This window comes from Acinonyx jubatus, chromosome B1 (genome assembly GCF_027475565.1).
Source record: "Acinonyx jubatus isolate Ajub_Pintada_27869175 chromosome B1, VMU_Ajub_asm_v1.0, whole genome shotgun sequence".
NCBI classification, from domain to species: domain Eukaryota; kingdom Metazoa; phylum Chordata; class Mammalia; order Carnivora; family Felidae; genus Acinonyx; species Acinonyx jubatus.
Window position 1 is genome coordinate 168389941 of NC_069382.1, and position 22361 is coordinate 168412301.

The window sequence follows — 22361 nt, forward strand, 5'->3', positions numbered from 1 at the left end:
GTCTTAAAATATAACATACACGGAAGTGCTTCATAGCATAAATAACTATGCACAGAGAGTTGATGAGAATTATAAGACACCTGTAGAGAGAAGCTCTGTCTCAGATTGTATCCCCAGTGACAAGTGCTTAACTAATATTTGTTAAATAAAAAATTTTAAGTCGATGCTGAGTGAATTATTCTGCTGTGGGCTGAATAAAGTTCAAAGGTCTTTAATATTAATTAAAGTATTACTTGAGTTCTTTAGAGCCACTATTCTTAATTTTACCATCAAAAAGATAATTTATCTGGTTCAAAAGTGGACCCCTATTTGCTATAGCAAAGAATAAAAGCTGTGGTACAGAAATAAAAATTTTATGACCCTTTTCTTTCCCTTGAAATTACAAAGTTACACATAAAGATATATTTTAATATTTAAACCACTAACCCTACCACATCAAATGAAGGATTTCCTCACAGTGGACTGTGGCTAAAGTATTTTATTAAATTAAGTATGTAATCTGCAAATGGTTTCATAAGAAATTTTAAAAGCAAAGTTATAAAACATTTTCAATAAAAAAGTACAGAGTTAACAGCAAAATTACATTTTCTTTATAGTACAAATAAAAACATCTCATTTCTGATATACTGTCTGAAAATTTTATAATATATTCTCCAACTGATAGCTGCAATATTATATTTTAATGAGAAGTTTCATGGTTAAATCAATCATTTGTTAATAACAGGTTCACCATTTGGACCATAAAAAGCAACTGCTCAACTTTAAGGAAAATAATAAAATTTGTCATTCTATAATGTTAAGTTATAAAAGGCTCTTCGGGATGTACATGTCTTCCGGCCTTGTTTCTCTACTAAATTCTATAAAGAGGCTTTATTTAATAATACTGTAAACTTGAATTACATTTTAAAAATAAGCACCATTAACATACATTCTACATAAATTCACTTAACCTTTTAAATGACACTTATTTTTGGCCACACAAACATTTAAATTTGTTTTCTTTACCATGTAAATAAAAATAAGCAATATTTAACCACTACACAGAAAATTATCAAACTTCACCTCACTGCACAATGGAAAAGCACTTAGGAAAGCACTTGGAAAAAACAGCACACATTATTTTTGTGTCTTTTTTATACATTTTGTCATTTTCTTAAATTGAGAGCAGTTAAAACATTGTCAGAGCAATTTCCTGAGTCTCAAAGTTTCCGATTTCCAGCTCAGAAATAACCAATCTCGCTATTACATATGTCCGCTTTCTAAGCACACAAAACACTTGAATTTAAAAAGAAAAAGACTGAAATAAGGACTCGAAACAACCCAACAGAATTATTTAACCTTTCTTCTCAAAATGTATTGAATAAACAAGACACTTTAAAGTATAAGTCAGAATTTCTACTACATAATATGCCGCATAAAGGCCATAGAATTGCAAATAGTATGGAAACACTAATAAATTGAAAAAAACCTCAACTTGAAAATAGTATGAGTTATATGAACAGCCAATAAACCTAAGACAACATGCTTCCATAACTCATGTTGAAGTAAGGAAGTGGATGAATTGAAAATACTGTTGAAGAGTTTCCTAAGTCTAACCCCTCGTTCCCTGTGGTTTCCACATTAGTTCTCTTTTTTCTCCTGGTAGACACAGATGAGAGACTAGTGAAAAGACAGAACAGTTACTAAAACCTTCCAAACTACAGAAGTGTTGTACTTTTAAAATATTAATACATTTGCAAAGAGCCATTCTAATTAGACCTGTATTAGCACTAATATACCAATACCTGAAGATGTTGATAATCCACACACTCTCCTTACTTTTGACACACAGGGCTTGGAAAAGAGCAAGAGAAAAATTTGATAATCCCCAAACTATGTTTACCTTTGGCATATAGGATTTAGAAATGGGCAAAACAAGAAAGGAGAAACTATAAAATTTTTCTTTCATAATTATGTGTTGTTTAAACTATGCTAGACAGTGAGGTGGGAGGCAGTTTAGGATTAAAACAACTTCATAAAAGCACATATCATGCTCAAAATTTGCCTATATACTTATGAATGATATGACGAAGAAAAAATACCTTAGATTTACCAAAATAAAGCCTAACATTAAGGTTGATACAGCAGAAAACATAGCTTCTTTCATTTGGTTTCTGCCCACAAAACACTTCATCCCTTGTTCTTTTTGACTGCTCCCACACTAATCATAATTACAATAATACTGAAATAAATCTAGCTGAAGTGCTCAAAAGCAGTGCTTTTTTAAACTGGGTGAGGAAATATAAAATCATGGAAAATGAGTATGCAGCTGCACACCCTCAAGTAACCCCAGGTTTTAGTACTATTATTCACATTCCTTAAATCATATTAATTTATACATAAAAACATTTTACTTCATTAACAGTTGTAGTTTTATAGTAAGTTCTTGAAACGAATTGCTTTATTTTTAATGTATACAACTCCTCTAGACATTACAAAAAACATATGCTAAACTGGTGGCATTTTTTCTTTTTTAAACAAATTATTACAACCATGAGAAAATATTTCAATACCACTCACTAATCATTTCTAAATAATAAACATTTTATTTTCGTGAAAATAAATGTAATGATACAGGTCTTCTTTTAAAAGCATGCTTTCATGATATGCAAAAATGTGTTTTTGAGTTTTATTTTCATTAAAATGTCTGTTCTTTTGAGAAACCATTCTGTAGTTCAGGATTCCTTCAGTAATAGCTCAACCCTATAATTCCTGATCCAAATGATGTTTAAGCTTATCAAAATCCAACACAACTGTTTGTTGAATTACATATGTTGGAAATATTCTCCATATCCAAAGACAAATTTATTTAAGCCATTGTTTTATACTGAAAAACTACACTTTACCACATTAAACGTGTATAAATGAAATTTACATTTTATAGTTGACATACTAACAGGACTTTTTAGCTCACACAAAACAAAGTCAATGAAAGTTTCCTTTCAGAAAGTTGGCTCTTTTTTAAAAAACAAAGGTAAAAAACTTTTAAATTGTAAGGATTCCTTTAAAGATTATATCAAAAATGTCTTCTACATTTAAGTTAATAGGCTCTTGACCCACTACTGTTTAGAAATTATATGACTCAAATATAAAATATAGCTCTTTAGTACTGTCTTAAATACCACTTACACAGACAGCCCTAGAAGCAGTTCTATTAAGACACTGATACTTGTAGATATCTAACCATTTCATCTTCTCTAAAAACTTTACTGCCTACAGAAGGTATAAAACTGCAATATAATCTCAGGCTCCAACTTTCCTCCTAGAAAATGCACACATACAGAACAAACGAACAAAAGGTAAGAGATCAAGATCATATACAAAACAGAAGAAAGTACAAACAGCATGTCTTTCTTCCTGCAGGATATGGCAAAATGAAATGATTTTTTGTATTTAGCTTTGATATCAAAAAGCATTCAAGTGCTTTTGTTACATTTCCTTTCTTTCATTACTACTACCACTACTTCTCCTTCTTTTAATACAAGCCTTTGATGGGCATGAACCAGGTCTCAAAGCACTTTAAATGCCTCTCAAAGATGCCTTTTGGATTTTACTAAATGTTAACAACAATTAACACAAAGGTAACATTTTCTCTCTGAAAAAGAATCAGAGCACTTCAAACTTTAAAACCACAGCTGATAATTTTCTTGGACACTTTATAATCAATAAAAATTCTCTTCAGTATTTTTAACAGACAACGTATTTGGCATTTGATTCAGTAAAAAATTAAACTTCTCTTGAATTCTGAAAAACATCATTATAATGTTTTTGTTATAACTGGACATTTCTAATAAAATACATGTGTACAGTAAAATTGACTAAATTACTGTAAATAAAACTAACCTACAAACCTTCACACTTCTAAGTCAAGGACGTTTATTTTACTTTAGCATGACTTTCAAGCACCCTGGTTTAATTTCAGAGAACCTATAGAAATGAGAAAACAGTTATTTTAGGTAAAAATTTCAAACTGGTTAAGGAATATATCATGTAATCAATTCCAAATATCTACGCTAAATGAAATAGTTACTATCAAAGTACTCTCCTTTATTATTAAGTCAGTATCCAGGACTGATATCTATGCTTATGTACTTTTAATCCGTTGTAAAAATAAACAATCCTAAAGCTAGAGGGATAACTCCTAACTTAGTAGTTATTTAAGATTTTTCAAAAATCTCAAGCCTGAACTCAACTTTCATGAAGAACAGCATGGTATGTGAAGGATAAGATGATGTCTGTGTTACATTATTTCTATGCATTAAGTCAGTACTAAAAAGAAATCTCTAACATAAGTCTGATTCATCAGGCCATGAAATGCTTCCAAGTCCCTCAGTGTGAAATTTAAAAAACACTAGTCTCTACAATAGATCATTAATCCCAACATGATAATGCTCCAGTCCAACTACTCCTTTTGTAACAGTAACTCTAAAACGTCATCTGTTTTTGTGATCAGAATTAATGCTACTATTTTCTATAATGTAGCCAAACAACATTTTATTACATGGCATAAACAAAATATGCCACACTAACTAAAACTAGAACTAGGGGGAGGTAGGTACCTAATGGTATACATCCTCAGTGAATCTATCCATCAACAGATCTTTCTTCTTAGACTTCTCTTGTCATTTTCTGTTACTGAAAATAATCACTTAATAAAAAGTTCATTTCATGTTTGTCACAGCTAAGATTATTAATGGCATTTAATTTATGAAGATGTATAAATTCATACTGACTGGAGTATTTCTGCTAAAGTTTAAACAAATCCATTATAACCACATTTCAGCAGAAATTCCTTCCAAAATCCACAAATATGTATATCCTTTCAAATAAATAATTAGCAACCTTAGACGATGATACACATAATCTAATTATCTTGAATATACATTATCAAAGAAACACAATCATATTACTTTCTGTTAGATTTTAAATTTATGAAACAGTTTTGTCAGATGATTACTTCAAAAACAAAATGTATTTTTCCTTCATTTCTGGTTTTCTGAATATCATTAAGACCAGCAGGAAAAGTTATAATTTAAGCATGAATTTATGGCTAATATCAGATGGTTAAATTTAGTTAACTATTCTAATAACTCATTTGAGCATACTATTAGTGTTTATTATCTGTATATGGACATTGCCATTATCAATAACAGAAATCTCTACTCACCTGAAGCTATGGCTTGTGAGGTATTTAATGACGGCTGGTTTGATGCGAGCAACTCCTCCTTGGCTGTGGTTTCCTCTCCCCGTAATCACAGAGAGATAGGACTTACCACCATTCTGCTTAAATTCTGTTACAACAGGAATTGGACCAGTTAAAATTCATTTGTCTTACATTCTCAATAGAAAACAAGCTTTAACTACTCAAATACATATAAAATTACTTTCATGGGGATTTACAGATTTATAACTTCAAAAAGCACCAAAATTGATGTTTTTAAATGGATATTTCATCTACATTGTTTAAGTATGGAAATCTCAAAGCAATTCATCTGCCTAAACATAAGTGAAATTTCTTCCCCTGTGGGGAGGGAGATTTCTATGTGCTACCAGAATTTCTCTCTAAAATAATGATAATGACAATAGTAATATTAATGACATCTAACAATTATTACATAGTTGGAGTCAGGAATTGCTTTAAGCTACTTATATTTATTAACTAAGAATCTTCACAATGACCCTTTTAATTAAATATTCTGAAGCCAGCCAGCCAGCTTTGGTCTGATTAGGAGCTCTGCCACCAAATGACTGGGGCAGTATGACAATGGACAAGTTACTTGCCTATCTGTGTCTGTTTCCTTATCAGTAAAATGGGATCTAAAGCAACTACTTTATAGGATATCACCCTTCAGGAATCGCTATTAGCAAATCCACTAATTACAGCATGGACTATAGTCTTATTGTTAAAGATAGACAATTGTTAAGAAACTCTTCCAAAGGCACCTGCCTGGCTCAGTCGGAAGAGCATGCAACTCTCAATCTCAGGGTCATGAGTTTGAGCCCCACATTGGGTGTAGAGATTACTAAAAAATAAATAAATAAAACTTTAAAAAAAAAAAAAGAAGAAGAAAAGAAGAAACTCTTCCAAAGAGATGATTTTTAAATATCAAATGAATCTAGGACTCTTACAAGAATGTAGCTCTTGCTTTGGATATGATCTTGTGAAAATTAAGTACATAAACCCTGAAAGTCAATAACTGCTGCAATAAAGTAACAAAAACTCTGTTAATAATGAGTTGATTTAATGAACTAAATATCTTCTTCCTTTGTGATAAATAGCACAAGTTTTGATCATTAGCATAAAATAGATACATATATATATATGATATAAATATTCTATATTCTGCTCACTAAGTTGCCCTAAGACTCCAGCAGATCCACAAACAGTTTTTCAAGTCTCACATCTCCAAGGCAATATTTAGCCTGGAATTTTAAGAGGGTATGTTGCTTATATTTCTAATTCCTTCTTTGCTTAAGATCTCTATTTCTACACTAGTCCATTACCCATTATTTCAAGCAATATTTTGTTCAAAATTCAACTCTTCCTGGGTGCTGGCTACACAGGGTATTCACTTTGTAAAAAAGTTTTTATGCTATATAATTATTACCTGTACATTGTTCTTTATAGATGTGACATTACAAAGTTTACTTAAAAGAAACCTTAGATATCTTAACTATCCATAAGTCACTCTCATCATTCCTTCACCGCTGCTCCCCTTATCAGGGCAGTCATGTATAACACCTCGTTTTTATTTATATATTTTTAATGTTTATTTATTTTGAGAGTAAGTGTGAGTGAGAGAGGGGCAGAGAGACAGGGAGAGAGAGAATCCCAAGCAGGCCCCATACAGTCAACACAGAGCCAGATGCAGGGCTCACTCCCTTGAACCATGAGATCATTTACCTGAGCCAAAATCAAGAGTCAGACGCTCAACCAACTGAGCCACCCAAGCACCCCATAACACTTCATTTTTAAATTCTCTGCTCTGAAAATGTTCAACAGTTGAATCACATGCTTCAAATAAAGTAGGTGTTCAAAGGATGTTTGTTGCATGAATTCAGGTATATGTTTAGGTCCCCAAATTTCAGGCTATTCCTGTCACTTATCACCTTTAAAAAAAACTACTTAACTCATTTTTAAGCCTATCTCAAATTTCTTACCATTTCTACTGTAAATATTTCATTATATATTTCAAAAAGGACTCTTACAAAATAAAAAGAACCACGATACTACCATCACATCTTAAAAACAGTTCCTTAATATCATGTTTCTAAAAATGGCTGAAAGTCTCCCTCAAAAAAATGGTTTTACAGTGACTTACTTAAATCAGGATTGAAACAAGACCACACATTGCATTTGGTTGATATATCTCTGAAGTAACTTTTAATCTAAATGTTCCCCCTCCCCCTGGGCTTTTCTCTACAACTGGTTGAAAAACTTGGATCATTTATCCTAGATTTTTACAGTCTAAATATTGTTGATTGTATCCCCATGGTGCCATTTAACCTGTTCCTCTGTTCCCTGTAAATCCCTATAAAGTAGTAAAAACATCATTGGTGGTAGTGATGTATATTCTAATCAGAAGGCATTTAAGGGTCAGGTATCTTTTTTGTTGTTGTTCATCCCCAAGTTTGACAACCATCTTTTATAACTAAAAGCAGTGGAGGGCAGAATCACAGCTTTTCCCCTGGATACATTTCTGTTCAACAATACTACCATCTAGTGGTGACTAACAGTACCTACAGACTACCACAGGTGTCAACATGCACAACAGTGGGCCTGGCTTCAGAAAGGATTTGTATATTGGGTCTGACCAAGCATCACCTTATACAAGTTATTTAGCTCTTTTTTTTCTTATAATTTTTTAATTGAGATATAATTCATAAAACATAAAATTCATGATTTTAAAATGTATAATTCAGTGGATTTTAGTATATCAAAACACTGTTCACCTATCAATACTAATTCCAGAACACTCCATTGTCTCAGAAAGAAATTCTGTACTTGTTAGCAGTTACTCCCCAGTCCCTACTTTCTAGCCACAGTAACCACTAATATACTTTGTTTCTATTGGTTTGTCTATTGTGAACATTTCATATAAATGGGAACCATATAATAAAGTGGCCCTTTTGTACCTGGCTTCTTTCACAAAGCATGTTTACAAGGTTCATCCATGTTGTAGCATGTATCACTACCTGACTCCTTTTTGTGGCTGAATAATTGTTTGTCCTTTCATCAGTTGATGGACATCTGGTTGTTTCCATTTTTCGGCCATTATGAACATTCATGTACAAGTCTGCGTGTGGATGAACTGTGTTTTCAATTTTCTTGTATAGATAACTAGAACTGCTAGGTCATATGGTAACTCTGTGTTTAATCTTTTGAGGAATGCCAACCTTTTCCACTGTGGCTGTACCATTTAATACTCCCACTAGCAATATAAAGGGTTCCAATTCTCCACATCCTTACCAACACTTATTATTTTCCATTTTATTAAACTTTTCAAATTATTAATTTCCTCATATATGAAATGAAAGGAATGCTTACCCTTTATTCAATCATTTATTTAAAAGTTGCTGTTGGGTGTTGAATGAAAGGTTCTATAAACAATGATGATTCAATAATCATTGCTGACTCAATTCCTGGCCATAAAGACAGATTTTAATATTCAACTATATAATAAGCTTTTTATAAATACTGTGGTACACAGGGGTACTGCAAGAGGCTATTAATGGGAAGCCTAGATGGCAAGAAATGACAGTGTAGATAAAACAGAAAGAGGAGCAAAACATAAGATGAGAATAGGGAGGCAGGCAAGGAACAGATTACATAGGGATTTAGGAGTTTATGCTAAATGAAACATGGCAACCTATACTCTCTTATCACGGTGCTTATTATTATGTAACTATTTGCTCACTGTCATCTACCCTACTAGACACCAAACCCCATAAAAATAGGGACTGTGTATCTTTTTCACTGCTTTATTCTTGATGCCTAGAATATACAATAATCAAATTTTTATTGAGTAAATGATGTATTCACCCTCTATAGACAGAATATTCTCTTATAATACTTCTACATAAGTTTTTTCCTCCAGACTAAATAATATATTTAAAATGCTCTTAAATTTTCTCTTTTCAAATCTTTATTATTGTTTTCTAGATTTTCTCAAAGATTTCCAAAATTCTATTTAAAAAACAACTAGAGGAGGAGAATTCTTTACTTTACCAAAGAATGTCTAATAGACATAGTACAAACACAGATTCTAAAACACCATTATCCAACCACCAATATAATAATTGATTCAGTCAAGCATCATCAATGGAGGCTAAAATTACTAGGGAAATATTGCAAGAGAATAGTTATTCACATAGTTGCAAAGTATCAATTGCCAAAAAATTACTAGTTAATTATAAAGAAAGAAAAGATACATTTACATAGAGACACCTAACAGAGTCCCACCTCAGCTAAGAAATCAAACTTAACATCATCAATAATGGGGCAATCTGACCATATTATGTCTCCTGATATGTTCACCAAGGATGACCTAACATCACCTATGCAGCATTTTTTACCAAAAAAAAAAAAAAATCTTTAACTAAATCTAATCACGGAGGAAACAATCAGAGAAATTAAAATTGTAGGTCAATCTACCAAAGGCTTGGAGTCTTCAAAAATGTCAATAACACAGAAGAAAAAAATAGGCTGAGGAACTATTTTTATATATATATATTAAGTAATCTCTACATCCAATGTGGGGCTCGAATTCACAACCCTGAGATCAAGGGTCACACTCTACAACTGAGCCAGCCAGGCATCCCAGAACTATTTCTACATTCTGAAGGCTACAGCCATGGGACAGTCAACTGGAGAATGTGATGTCTGACTGGATCCTGAGTTGAGAGGGAAAAAATGGCACAGCTAAACAAGACATTTCCATACACTGGAGAAATGTGAATGTGGCCTGTATGCCAGACAATATTATAACAATGTTAAATATCTTAAAAGTGACAATGGTACTGCAATTATGTAGAATGGATTTATTTCTGAGAGATAAACATGCTGAGGTATATAGAGGTAAGGTACCACAATGTTTAACATTTTATTTCCAAATGGTTCAGCAAGGGGCTCCTGGGTGGCTCAGTTGGTTAAGGGTCCGACTTCAGCTCAGGTCATGATCTCACAGTCTGTGAGTTCGAGCCCTGCATCGGGCTCTGTGCTGACAGTTCAGAGCCTGGAGCCTGCTTCAGATTCTGTGTCTCCCTCTCTCTCTGCCCCTCCCCTGTTCATGCTCTGTCTCTCTCTGTCTCAAAAATAAATAAAAACATTAAAAAAATTTTTTTCAAATGGTTCAGCAAAAAGCAATTTTAAAGACATTAGGCAATATGGCCAAATGTTAACAACTGATCTATCTAGGTAAAAGATATATGAATTTTTATTATACAATTACTTCAACTCCTCTATGGGTTCTTAATTTTTCAGTATAAAAAGCCAGGAAAGAAGATAGCAGTGAGAGTACACATGTTGATATGTTGATATTGTGACATTATAACTACATGCCTGTGAGTAGAGAAATGGATACATTATGACATGACACTTGAATACTGTACAGCAGTTACAAGAAAAAAAATCAGACCATCCACATAAGTGTATCTTGAAAACTGTACTGGGTGAAAACAAATGGCTTGGTTGAAAAGTATAGTGTGAAATCACGTACATTCATTTTTTTAAATGCACAAAAGAAATACTACAGACTGATTATTGATGAAAATACATATAGTAAAGTACTTATTTTTAAAAACTAGTTTGGAACCAATCTGAAAGATGTTGATTTCCACTAGAAAGAGAAGGAAGAAAGAGAAAACAATTGGGAAGAATAGGGGTGCCTGGCTGACTCAGTCGGTAGAGCATTCAACTCTTGATCTCAGGGTTGTGGGTCCAAACCCCACGTTGGGTATACAGATTACTTAAAAAAATAAAATCTTAAAAAAAAAGTCTGGGAAGAATACAAAGGGGAGAATAAAAATAAAATATGAAGTATATATGGTAAAATATTATCACTCACTTAGATTCATGGGCACGCAAGTGTTTTATTACATTACTGCAAGTATTTCAACATGGTGTTCATGGTAAACAGATCAGTTTTCAACCTCTGCATCAGTCATATTTAATCAAGTATTTAATTAATTATAAATAATACATGTTGAATTGATAAACCTATATAAAGTATAGTTTAAAGCCTTCATATATATATTAACCAGAACAATACAACTATTAATAACAGGCAGGATTATGGATCTACAGGGTCACAGCTGAAAGATGGGACTCCATGTCTCCACAATAAAATGGAAGATAAAGACAAAGGCAAGTTGAGAATTCAAAACTACTCTAGTAGTGGTAAAGGAGATGACTTCTAGTATTAGAGCATGGGGGAACTAAAACAGACTGAACTTAGTTCTAAGTGCTACCATCTGATAATGAAAAAGAAACAAGATATGTTAATGTATATGAAGTACATGATACTGGATGGAAAAAGATCCTTATCCAAAGCCCTGGGAAGAGGTAGAATTTAGAGAAGAAGCAGGTAGTGTCCTTTCCATGACCTGCAAAGACATATACAAGCAGAAAGGGAGAGAGAGGGAGCACTTCCATAATGCAAACACTCAGAAAGTCTGCCTTTTGTGATAATTCTGTAAAAATCCTCACACCTTATTTATTTCTGCATTTTATTAAATATCTACTGAACAAGTGACATCTAACATCTATTAGCTTTAATAAATGTCTACTGAATAAAGAGGATATTCCTGAAAAGTCTCATTTATAAGTCACAGAAGATTCCCAGATTATACCATGCTCTCCCTTTATTTTTTTTTCAAATTTTTATTTAAATTCTAGTTAGTAAACATATCGTGTAATATTGGTTTCAGGAGTAGAAATCAGTGATTCATCACTTACATATAACCCCCAGTGCTCATCACAAGTACCCTCCTTAATGCCCATCACCCATTTAGCCCATCCTCTGCCCACCTTCCCTCCATCAACCCTTGGTTTGTTCTCTACACCATGCCCTCTCTTTAATACAACAAGAGAATACAAATATAACTAAAATAGGAAAATAAAGGGGCACCTGGGTGGCTCAGTCGGTTAAGCGTCCGACTTTGGCTCAGGTCATGATCTCACGGTCTGTGAGTTCGAGCCCCGTGTCGGGCTCTGTGCTGACCTCTCAGAGCCTGGAGCCTATTTCAAATTCTGTGTCTCCCTCTCTCTCTGACCCTCCCCCATTCATGCTCTGTCTCTCTCTGTCTCAAAAATAAATAAATAAACGTTAAAAAAAAAATTTTTTTTTAATAAAAAATAAAATAGGAAAATAAAAACAAAATGTTAATGACCAGGCTAATGAGGATTCTTTTCCAAGAACGTCCCCTTGAAGAATGTGAAGAATGAACCTAATACAAACATCTATAACTGTGACACAGATATCCTGAGCCTGAAAATTCAGATTCTCCTGAATTGGTAAATTTACCAATATAAGCAAAAACATATTTTCTACTGATAATTTGTCATTACCACAGTCCTACCTTCAGTTTTCTGCTGTAAAACTGTCATCAAATGTTCTATAGCTTCATCCACATGCAGCCCATGGAGGTCTAAAACGTTCTGTGGCAGCAAGGAGGCATTGACTTTCTCAAAGATCTCCACGGCAGCAAGGTGATTGGCTTCTTTCATCTTCTGCTCATGGAGACTACCCTTTAATTATAAAAAGATCACCAGTAAACACTTTTGATATTTGCTACTTAGAAGGCAATGAGGAAACAAAAATTGTCCCAAATAAAATGTAGAACAAAAAAGAGAACAGCAAATCTAAAATTTTAAATAATGCAGTGGGCTAATATGCAAGAATGCACCACAGTTTAGGTGAATTTCAGTGAATTAATAACATATTTCTTACAATATTAAATCATCAATTCTAACATATTTCCTGATCCAAAAATCATAGATGAGGAAAACTTAAATAAACCCTTCTCAAGAAGGAATCCATTAGTTTATCCTTTGATAATCCTGGCCTCATCCCTTTCAACACCCTGTGGTTACCCCTGAAGCCATCTCTCAAGGTTTGTTATTGGGACTCATGCGGTTATACCAGTTTGATGTCTTTCTTTACACAATCACAAAAAGTAAGCCATATGGAACCACAAAGCTAAAAAGGAAATCAGACAGGTTTCTTGTAATACCATGTCCAATAAGCCTGAGTAGAAATTTTACTTCCCTGAAAGTTATTAATGTAACTTTCTTTTTCAGACCATAAAAGTGATACATTACTGGGATGCCTGGATGGCTCAGTCGGTTAAGTGTCCAACTTCAGCTCAGTTCATGAGCTCATGGTCCGCAGGTTCAAGCCCCGCATCAGGCTCTGTGCTGACAGGTCAGAGCCTGGAGCCTGCTTCAGATTCTGTGTCTCCCTCTCTCTGTCCCTCCCCTGCTCGCTTTCTCTCTCTGTCTCTCAAAAATAAATAAAAATTAAAAAAAAATTTTTTTTAAGTGATAACATTACTAAAAATTCAAACATGATAGAAAGCACAAGGTCTCTGTAATTCCACCCTGAGGTGGTCAATATTAACATTCTGCTGTCTTTCCTTCAGAAAACCTGTATCTGTTTAGAAGTAGTACTGAATGACAGAATTTAACCTAAAAGAAAATATGGACTGTCAGAATAAAAAGTAATTCATGTAAGTCATAAATGCAAAAGGAACCACAGAAATTGAGCATTTCAAAGGAGACATAATTCTCAGAACCATACATTTCTTATATATCAGGATACCTTATGTCACCTATATAATCTACATTCCCCAGAATAACTTGATCTAGTCACAATACGAGTATCACCTGCTTTAAGATTATTCAGACATCGTAAGGGACAAAGAAAGAAACAGTAATCAGTTTTCCTTTTTACCTGCTGGGCATAAAACGTGGCAACGTGTTTTTTCCCCATCCGGTAAGCTTCTTTTGCTTTGCTGTAGCATTCCATTCTCTTCTGTTGATGAAGGAAAGCCTCTGCCCTGTAGTCATTATACTCTGGATACTCAAAATCCTGGAAAGATGGTTCACTTGGTATATCTTCAGTCTCTTTCGATTTCTTGGCCTGTAAGATGTTACACAATGAGTAAAATACAAAGAAAGTAGAAAAATACAGGCTTTACCTTCAGAAAATGTATGTGAAAATTGGGCTCTACTATTTTTTTTTAAGATTTTAATTTTAAGTAATCTCTATACCCAAAGTGGGGCTCTAACCCACAACTCTGAGATCAAGAGTTGCATGCTCTACTAACTGAGCCAGCCAGGCGCCCCTCTATCATTTTTTGTCTTTCTTCTCAGAAAACAGACTCTCCCCAGAGTCTACCTAGTAAGTCATGCATTTCGTGGCTATCATTTTTTCATGCTATAGGGTACCTCTCCTTTAACCACTCTTATCTTAGAAGATGTTGAAAAGTTCTCTAAAATTATCAAAATATAATTAGGTCACAAAATCAAGCCAAAAGAGAAAACACACACTATTCAAAGAATAACACTCATTTATCAAATGCAAAATTTACCAAATTCTAGTTTGTAAACCCATTCAAAAAGTCTAATCATTGAAGGTAGTAATGGCATATTTCAATTTATGTGTTTTAAAAAACAATCAATAAAATAACTAAATAGTATTCTTTTTAAAACAGAAGGGCATATAGAGTGACCATAGCTAACAGTAAAAATTATAAGTAGGTTTATGGGGCAGGTCACTACCAACTAGCCACTATGGTAGTGTTGACTTCTGAGCCTTTTGAAAAATCATCTATCAAGTAATTGTCATCCAAAATACACCCTTAAATTATACAAGCAAAAGTAACTCTAAAACACAAAGTACTGAAAATAATTATGCCTCAAATACTCCCCACCAAATAGAAAATTGCATGTTTCTGAAGATGTGTCTAAAATATCAAAAGTCAGTGTTTAAAAAACAGCAAAATATAGTGACTTCTATGTCCAGTTTGGTTTTTCATGTATCACATACTTTAAAGTGCTATTTGCAGACAACTGCTCGCAAACAGGGATCTATGTTTCTTAGTGTGTCACTGGGGGGCAGGAGTGGGGATTAATTATTATAGTTTAAATGGATTTTTTTAAAAGCTTAAAAGAATTCCAAGTATCAGGTGCCATACGAAGTAATTTAATGAACATTTTATATAAACTCAATCCCAAAATCCCCCCCAAAAATATAATCTTCAATATCTTAAACAAATCATGCTTTTCTGATATAACTGAAAGTAAATTAAATGGTATACGTTAAATTTCTAAAAACTGAAAATTGTCATTAAATTAGAAATATTATCAAAGATTATAATTATAAGGTACTCTACAATCTTTAAGAAAATGCCACTTTAATTTTTTAAGGTAATATCATTTAATATATATTAAATATTACATTTAAATTATATGTATATATTATATAATACACATATTACCAATTGACCATTTTTTCAAATTTCCTGCCTGTGAGTAGAGTCAGAAGTCACAAAAGGTTGGGGGGGGGGAGGAAACTGGTCTAAAATATAGTAATTGACTGTACATTCTTTTTATTCATTACACTTTGCTTATTTAGCCCCTAGAATTCTAGAGGTTTAAAACAAGTTAAAGAATAAAGATATCATCATCCTCCAACTCATTACCGAAGTCAAAAATCTGTAAATACACAGTTGATTTACTTTTACAACAAATACCCAACTTATTTTATGAAAGAACACAAGGCTCTCTCTCACATCAGAATATTCATAGGACCCACACACATCCTTTTGTCACTCTTGCCCGTACTTAATCACAAGCTTGTTTCATATTAATGTTTAAATATTCCATGAGTAGATGGCTTGAATCTCTGGTAAAAATCAAACATTTTAAAGGAGGGGTTAATAAAAATGCTTTCCATGACTTTTGAAAAGCCACAGTGCTTACAGTATGAACATAAATGTTTCATAGCATTAGAGTCTCTGTTGGTGTTCATACTAAAAAATGCAAATCACATTTGGTTCTCTGGGAAGAGACCCTTTATTTCTTATTCTTTTAAAAAGAAAAAAAAAACAGTACATAATGAGAGATACTTTCTCAAATAGCTACCCTTTTTCAAAATAAAACTATGATTTTTTAATATCCACTTCATACTGATATGGTTTATTATAACCTCATTAACAAGGGCCAAGTGAAATATATGCTTCCTAAGAATTCACCTCATTAGTGCCACTTATGTACTATAATACCAAAACCATCTCCCATGGTTAACAAACTTATAAATTTTATTAAAGGGTAAAAGGAAAAATAGTAGTATTAATAAAACACAGTTTTAAATGTTAGTTCCTTGAAAATAGATAAGCCAAAATATTACTGATACCAGGATACTCCCCTTTAGTATCTGTGGTCCCTTCGGGTCCTAGGATATCAAAGACAGAGTATTCTGCTCACAAATGTTAAAGTATTTTTATCAGCATTATGATACCTGCCTATATTTTGTGAAAAAAAGCTAAGAATAATCCTCAGAATAACTTAAAGTCTACCTTTTGGCCAATGTCTACATAACTCACAAAATCTACTTTTCTTATTTGAACATCTGCCATTTTGAGCAGGCACACCTTCTTCTCATCACCTCCTCTATCACCATAATGACCCAAAGTCCCTTGCTCTATTATCAGGAGAAAGAAGAAATAATCTTCATTCCCACTTGGCCTTGACAGTCTCATCATCAACTTGTATCCTCTCTGCATCTTATGAAATACTATACCTATCTATCCATGATGAACACAGGCATGTTTAGCACTAACAGATCACATGAATACAAAAATTAACTGAATCCTATATATCAATAAAGTGATGGTGATATATTGAACACAAGTTATCCCTGGTGGTCTTAATTAATAAGAATAACAGATGATAAAAAAAAAAGCCTGAAGCTAACACAAAATTTATATACAAAATCAATTATATTTCTATGCACTTATAATGTTCAATCCAAAAATAAAATTAAGAAAACAACTTAATTTATAACTGCATCAAAAAGAATAAAGTAACTTAGAAATAAATTTAACAAAACACATGCAAAATTTACACTCAAAACTACAATACAATGTTGAAGAAATTAAGACCTAAGTAAATTGAAAGATACTCCATGTTCATGGACTGAACACAATATTGTTAAGCTGGCAATACACCTCAAGTTAATCTACAGACTCAATACATTTCACATAAAAATTCCAGCTGGCTCAGTTGGAAGAGCATGCTCTTGATAAGAGGGTCATAAATTCAAGCCCCATATTGGGTGTAGAGATTACTAAAAATAAATAAATAAATAAACTAAAAAAAAAAACAAAAACAAAAAAACAAAACAAAACAAAACCCTCTTTGCAGAAAATGGCAAGTTGAGAACTACAAAGGGACCAGAAGAGGCAAAACAATCTTGAGAAAAGAACACAGTTGGAAACTCACATTTCCCTATTTAAATCTTAACTACTAACCTACAGTAATCAAGGCAGTGTGAAACTGGTATGATGACAGACATACAGATCAATGGAACAGAAATGACAGTCTAGCAATAAACTTATAGTCAATTCATTTTCAACTAGGGTGCTAAGAAAATTAAATGGGGCAAGAACAATCTTTGCTACAAGCGGTGCTGTGACAACTGGATATCTGCATGCAAAAGAATGAACTTGGATACCTATCTACATACACCATATACAAAATTAACTCAGGGGAGCCTGGGTGGTTCAGTTGGTTAAGTATTCGACTTCGGCTCAGGTCATGATCTCACATTTCGTGAGTTCAAGCTCCACATCAGGCTCTGTGCTGACAGCTCAGAGCTTGGAGCCTGCTTCAGAATCTGTGTGTGTGTGTGTGTGTGTGTGTGTGTGTGTGTGTGTGTCTCTGCCCCTCCCCCGCTCACGCTCAGTCTCTCTCTCTCTCTTTCTCTCCCTCCCTCCCCTCTCAAAAATAAACATTAAAAGAAATTTTTTTAAAGAATTAACTCAAAATGGATCAAAGATCTAAACATGACAAGCACTAAAACTATAAAACTATATTTTAGAAGAAAATATAAAAACAAACAACAAAAAAATCACTATATAACATGAAAAACAAAAACACTTCATGACCTTGGATTAGGCAATGGTTTCTTAAATATGACACCAAAAGTACAAGCAACAAAAGAAAAAAAGATAAACTGCACATCATCAAAATTAAAACTCTTGTGCTTCAAATAAAAGACACCATCAAGAGCAAAAAGACAACCCTCAACATGGGAGAAATTTTACAAATCATATGTCTGGTAAGGGACTCGTATCTAGACTATATAAAGAACTCATACAACTCAAAAATAAAAAAACTTTTTTTAATGGGCAAGGAATATAAATAGACATTTCTTCAAAGAAGATATACAAATGTCCAATAAGCACATGAAAAAGTGTTCAACATCACTAGTCTTCCCTGAAGACTAGTGCAGATCAAAATGACAAGGAGATTCTTTATTAACCATTTCTTTTATTTCCTGTTTTCTGATGCTTTGACATCCAGGGCCTTGCTAACCCCTAGAGAGGCAGTACACCCAACCCTGGGGTTAGCCAATTCTGAGAGATAGCAAACAACTCATCTGCTAGCATACCTTACATATGTAAACCCACCAACCTAGAGTTCATACCCTCAACTACTTCCTTTATGGGGTTCTCAACCTCAGGGTCACCATCCACATTGTCTAATCACCCATGCCAGATACCAGAACACCAGGGACAGTTCTTACTCCCCAGAGCCCGCTGAAACTGTTCAAACTAGCCAATCTTAAACCTGTTTACCCTGCCTCACCTATTCCTCCCCACAGAAACCACAAAAAAGGCTCTTGCCCACATTTCCACTCTGCTCCCTGTCTCCTGACTGACCCTGGTTCTTCTCCAGGTGGCCCTGGATGGCAGGCCATGCCTCCTGTTTCTAGAGATCTGTGAGTATAATAAATTTCTTCCTTCATAACATTTCCATGTCTAGGTATCTTACCATATCTGATTAAAACAAATCCCATGTACCCTTAGGACAACTTCACAGCCACTAAGATGGCTATAATCAAAAAGACAGATATTAACAAGTGTCAGAGATGATGTGGGTAAATTGTAACCCTCATACATTGCTGGTGGAAACATAAAATGGTAGAGCCACTTTGGATAAAAATTTGGCAGATTCTCAAACAGTTAAAATTTTCTGCCTAGATATTTAACATATTTACATCCTAAAACCCACCATAGCACCACCCCACCGTTATTCAATTAAGCCCCATATGCTACTGTGTAGAGTCTATACAGAAAGTTATAGAAATTCAAGTGCTTACCATACACAATGACATTGAATAAAAAAAATCATAATCGGCTACAAATTCATTATTTTAAACAGATATCCCACCTAAATGAAATATGCTACTGGTGGTTAAATTTCCAATCTAGTTAAAATGTGAGAAATAATCATTAAATTACATCAACAAACCAATTACATTTTCATATGAAATTATTTACTTTATAATAAAAAATAAGTAACTCTATACCTTTTTCTCCTTAGACTTCTGTGTAGCATGAGAAGTGACATTCTCATTTTGATGAACAAACTCTTGCGCTACAACTGTTTTCACAGGGTCTCCTTCAAGAACGCAGTTTAGAAACTGGACTGTGTGTTCTAATGAATAGCTGTAGAGAGTTATAAATATGATGTCAATAAAAAAAAAGTTATATGAAAACATTAACATAAGCAACACTTCAAACATTTTAAAATATGAAAAATTGGCTCATTTCTAAGTTTTAAACACTAACTTTATGTATCTCAAAGACTCAAGAGTGATAAGAAGGAAACAATAAGCCCCCCAAAACTAATTTCTGTAAATTAATACCAAAAGGTAACATATTGATAATTAATTCACTGTCTGATCTTTTATTACAGATTGATTATCCACAACAAATCTTACTTTCATTTTATCACCTATACTTCTTAGGTCCCTTGCTGGATTCACACATGGTTTCAGTTTCCTTCAAACATCAAACACAGACAAAAGATATTTAAACTGACATTTTTATTGTGTCAAATTTTACTTTTTACTTAAACCGTAAGGTTCTAGTCAGAGAAACTCTAAGCAGGGACACAGAAAGGAAAAAATAAAACACTATCCTACCTCTCACCCCTAATTAGGTGATTCTATATTGTAGGCAGTATCAAATTCTACAAATTGACAAAGACTTGAAACACTCATGTTCCAATATCTAAAGAAACTCATTTCAAAGCAAATTATAAATGATTTTATACTGCTCATTATTTCAGGCTATATGCCTCTGATCTCTTCCAATGACCAGGTAATTAAGAGCTGAAAAGAAAGGAATATTTGTGAAATGTGATAGTTCCCCTAAGTAGTGTGACATTTTGTTCTTCTTCAATTTAATGAAGACAACCTTTGATGGAGAACCATTTTGAACTACCAATTCCACTTTAGCCCTGATCTTGCTGCCTCAGATATGCTCAACAAAACAAACAGAGGTTCCTAGGGGTAGAAGCTATACCAGCAACTATCCACATCCTAAATAGCCCTTAAAATTACGGGCTTGCTTACTCATGGGGCTGGAAGGCAGTATCTTCCATTAGTAATGTTAGAGGAGTATGGCCCTGGAACATTGTACTGTAGGCATATTCTCAGTAACTGAACCCACTTACCCTTCTTACCAGGATGATGGTGAAGCTACTGCTAACTGAAAAAATTATACAGCTGCTGGAAAACAAATGGAATTAATTGACCATCTACCCTGATGGGCCGGACTAACCCATCACTGTGGGCATCCCCAGGAAGGACTCACTCCGTCCCCCTTACCTTGTCTGGGGACCCACAACTCTAGGTTTTTTACAACTGGCCTTCTTGCCCCAGGTCCCTATAAAGGAGAGTTGCCATATACCAGTGCCACTCCCCTAATCCCCATGCCCACCCCCCACCCCACCCCCTGGGGAGATTTTAACACATAACTCTAAGAAAACAGCAAGTTAGGTAGCAAAAACAAATAGGGAAATTGTGGATTGGAATAATAACATTAAAAACTTGATTTAAGTGACATGTTTAGAACTCTACATACTCAGCAGAGAATATTCTTTTTCAAAAGCACTTTCATGTAATATTTATAAAAACTGATCATGTATTAAACCACAAAGAAAATCTTAAATTTCAAAAAGAACTCTTCCAGGCCACATTCTTGTACCTCAATAAAACAAAACAAAATAAGCAATAACCCTCACCCCACTTACCACCAAAGCCATTAAACCATTTAGAAAATTAAAAAGCCTTGGGTAAATGAGAAAATCAATCTGAATTAGAGATTATTTTAAAAATAATAAAAATGAAAATACTACATATCAAAATCAAAGTATTACATATATATAAAAACATGATAGAAAGAAAAAATTAATGCCCGTAAGTGTATTTGTTATTAAAGACTGAAAGGAAACAAACTAGCCAAAAAGTTGAAAATACATCAACAAATTTTAAGAGAAAGGGATTATCAAAAATAGAAAGGAATTGCCAAAAATTAAAAAAAAAATAAATGATTAGAAATATAAAATAGACTTTGATCAATAAAAGAAGAGCTTGTTCTTTAAAAGGATCAATCTGGTGCTCGCTCCAGCAGCACATATACTAACATTGGAAAGATACAGAGAAGATTTGCATGTCGCCTGCACAAGGGTAACATGCAAATTCGTAAAAGGGCCAATCTGATAAAGAGCAAAAACAGAACACAGAAAAATAAAAACATTAGGAAAAGAAAAAGGAATACAATCAAATACACAACAGTGTTTTTAATTATCAAATAATATTACATATAACTTAACAATAGTAAGATTGAAAACTAAGGTAAAACTGATTTTCTAACAAACTACCAGAACAAACTCATGAAAAAAGCAATCTGAATAAAGCAATAACCTTAAGATCGTGAAAGATTCTGAAGACCTTCTCTCTGAAAAGGTACAACTCCAGAACCTTCAAAGTACTAATTTACTTAAACTTTCTAGAGCATACAGAAAAACAGCAGTCTTTCCAGGTTACTTTATTAAGTCTAATACTAAATAAAACTCTGAAACCAAAATATGCCAAAGAGAACACAAGAACAGAAAATCACAGACCAATCTCATTTACTTGCTGGTGCAAAAATCCTGAAATCAATTCTTAAACTGCATTTAAAGAAAAAAAAATCAAAAATAAAAATCTGAAGGTAAAATAGGTTTTATTCTAGAAATCTATTGT

At 33.4% G+C, this 22361-nt stretch overlaps 1 protein-coding gene and 1 non-coding gene across 12 annotated transcripts in view; one reads left to right on the forward strand and one right to left on the reverse strand.

The window, feature by feature from the left end:
• Positions 1 to 22361, reverse strand: part of N4BP2 (NEDD4 binding protein 2) — a 75889-nt gene that overhangs the window by 3306 nt on the left and 50222 nt on the right. For 5 of the 11 annotated variants that reach the window (XM_027055662.2, XM_053217447.1, XM_027055658.2 and 2 more), the window contains 4 exons: positions 19638 to 19776; positions 13992 to 14180; positions 12619 to 12787; positions 5207 to 5330 (listed from right to left, as the gene is read on the reverse strand). In XM_027055662.2, coding sequence (XP_026911463.1) covers positions 5207 to 5330; positions 12619 to 12787; positions 13992 to 14180; positions 19638 to 19776 — 621 coding nt within the window. Of the gene's footprint in view, positions 1 to 463; positions 3967 to 5206; positions 5331 to 12618; positions 12788 to 13991; positions 14181 to 19637; positions 19777 to 22361 lie in introns of those variants that run through there. The other 6 variants (XM_053217444.1, XM_053217445.1, XM_015083281.3 and 3 more) reach the window with 5 other exon arrangements.
• LOC113600872 (U6 spliceosomal RNA) lies at positions 21732 to 21838 on the forward strand. The gene has a single exon (XR_003421973.1). It is a non-coding gene; the product is annotated as a U6 spliceosomal RNA (small nuclear RNA).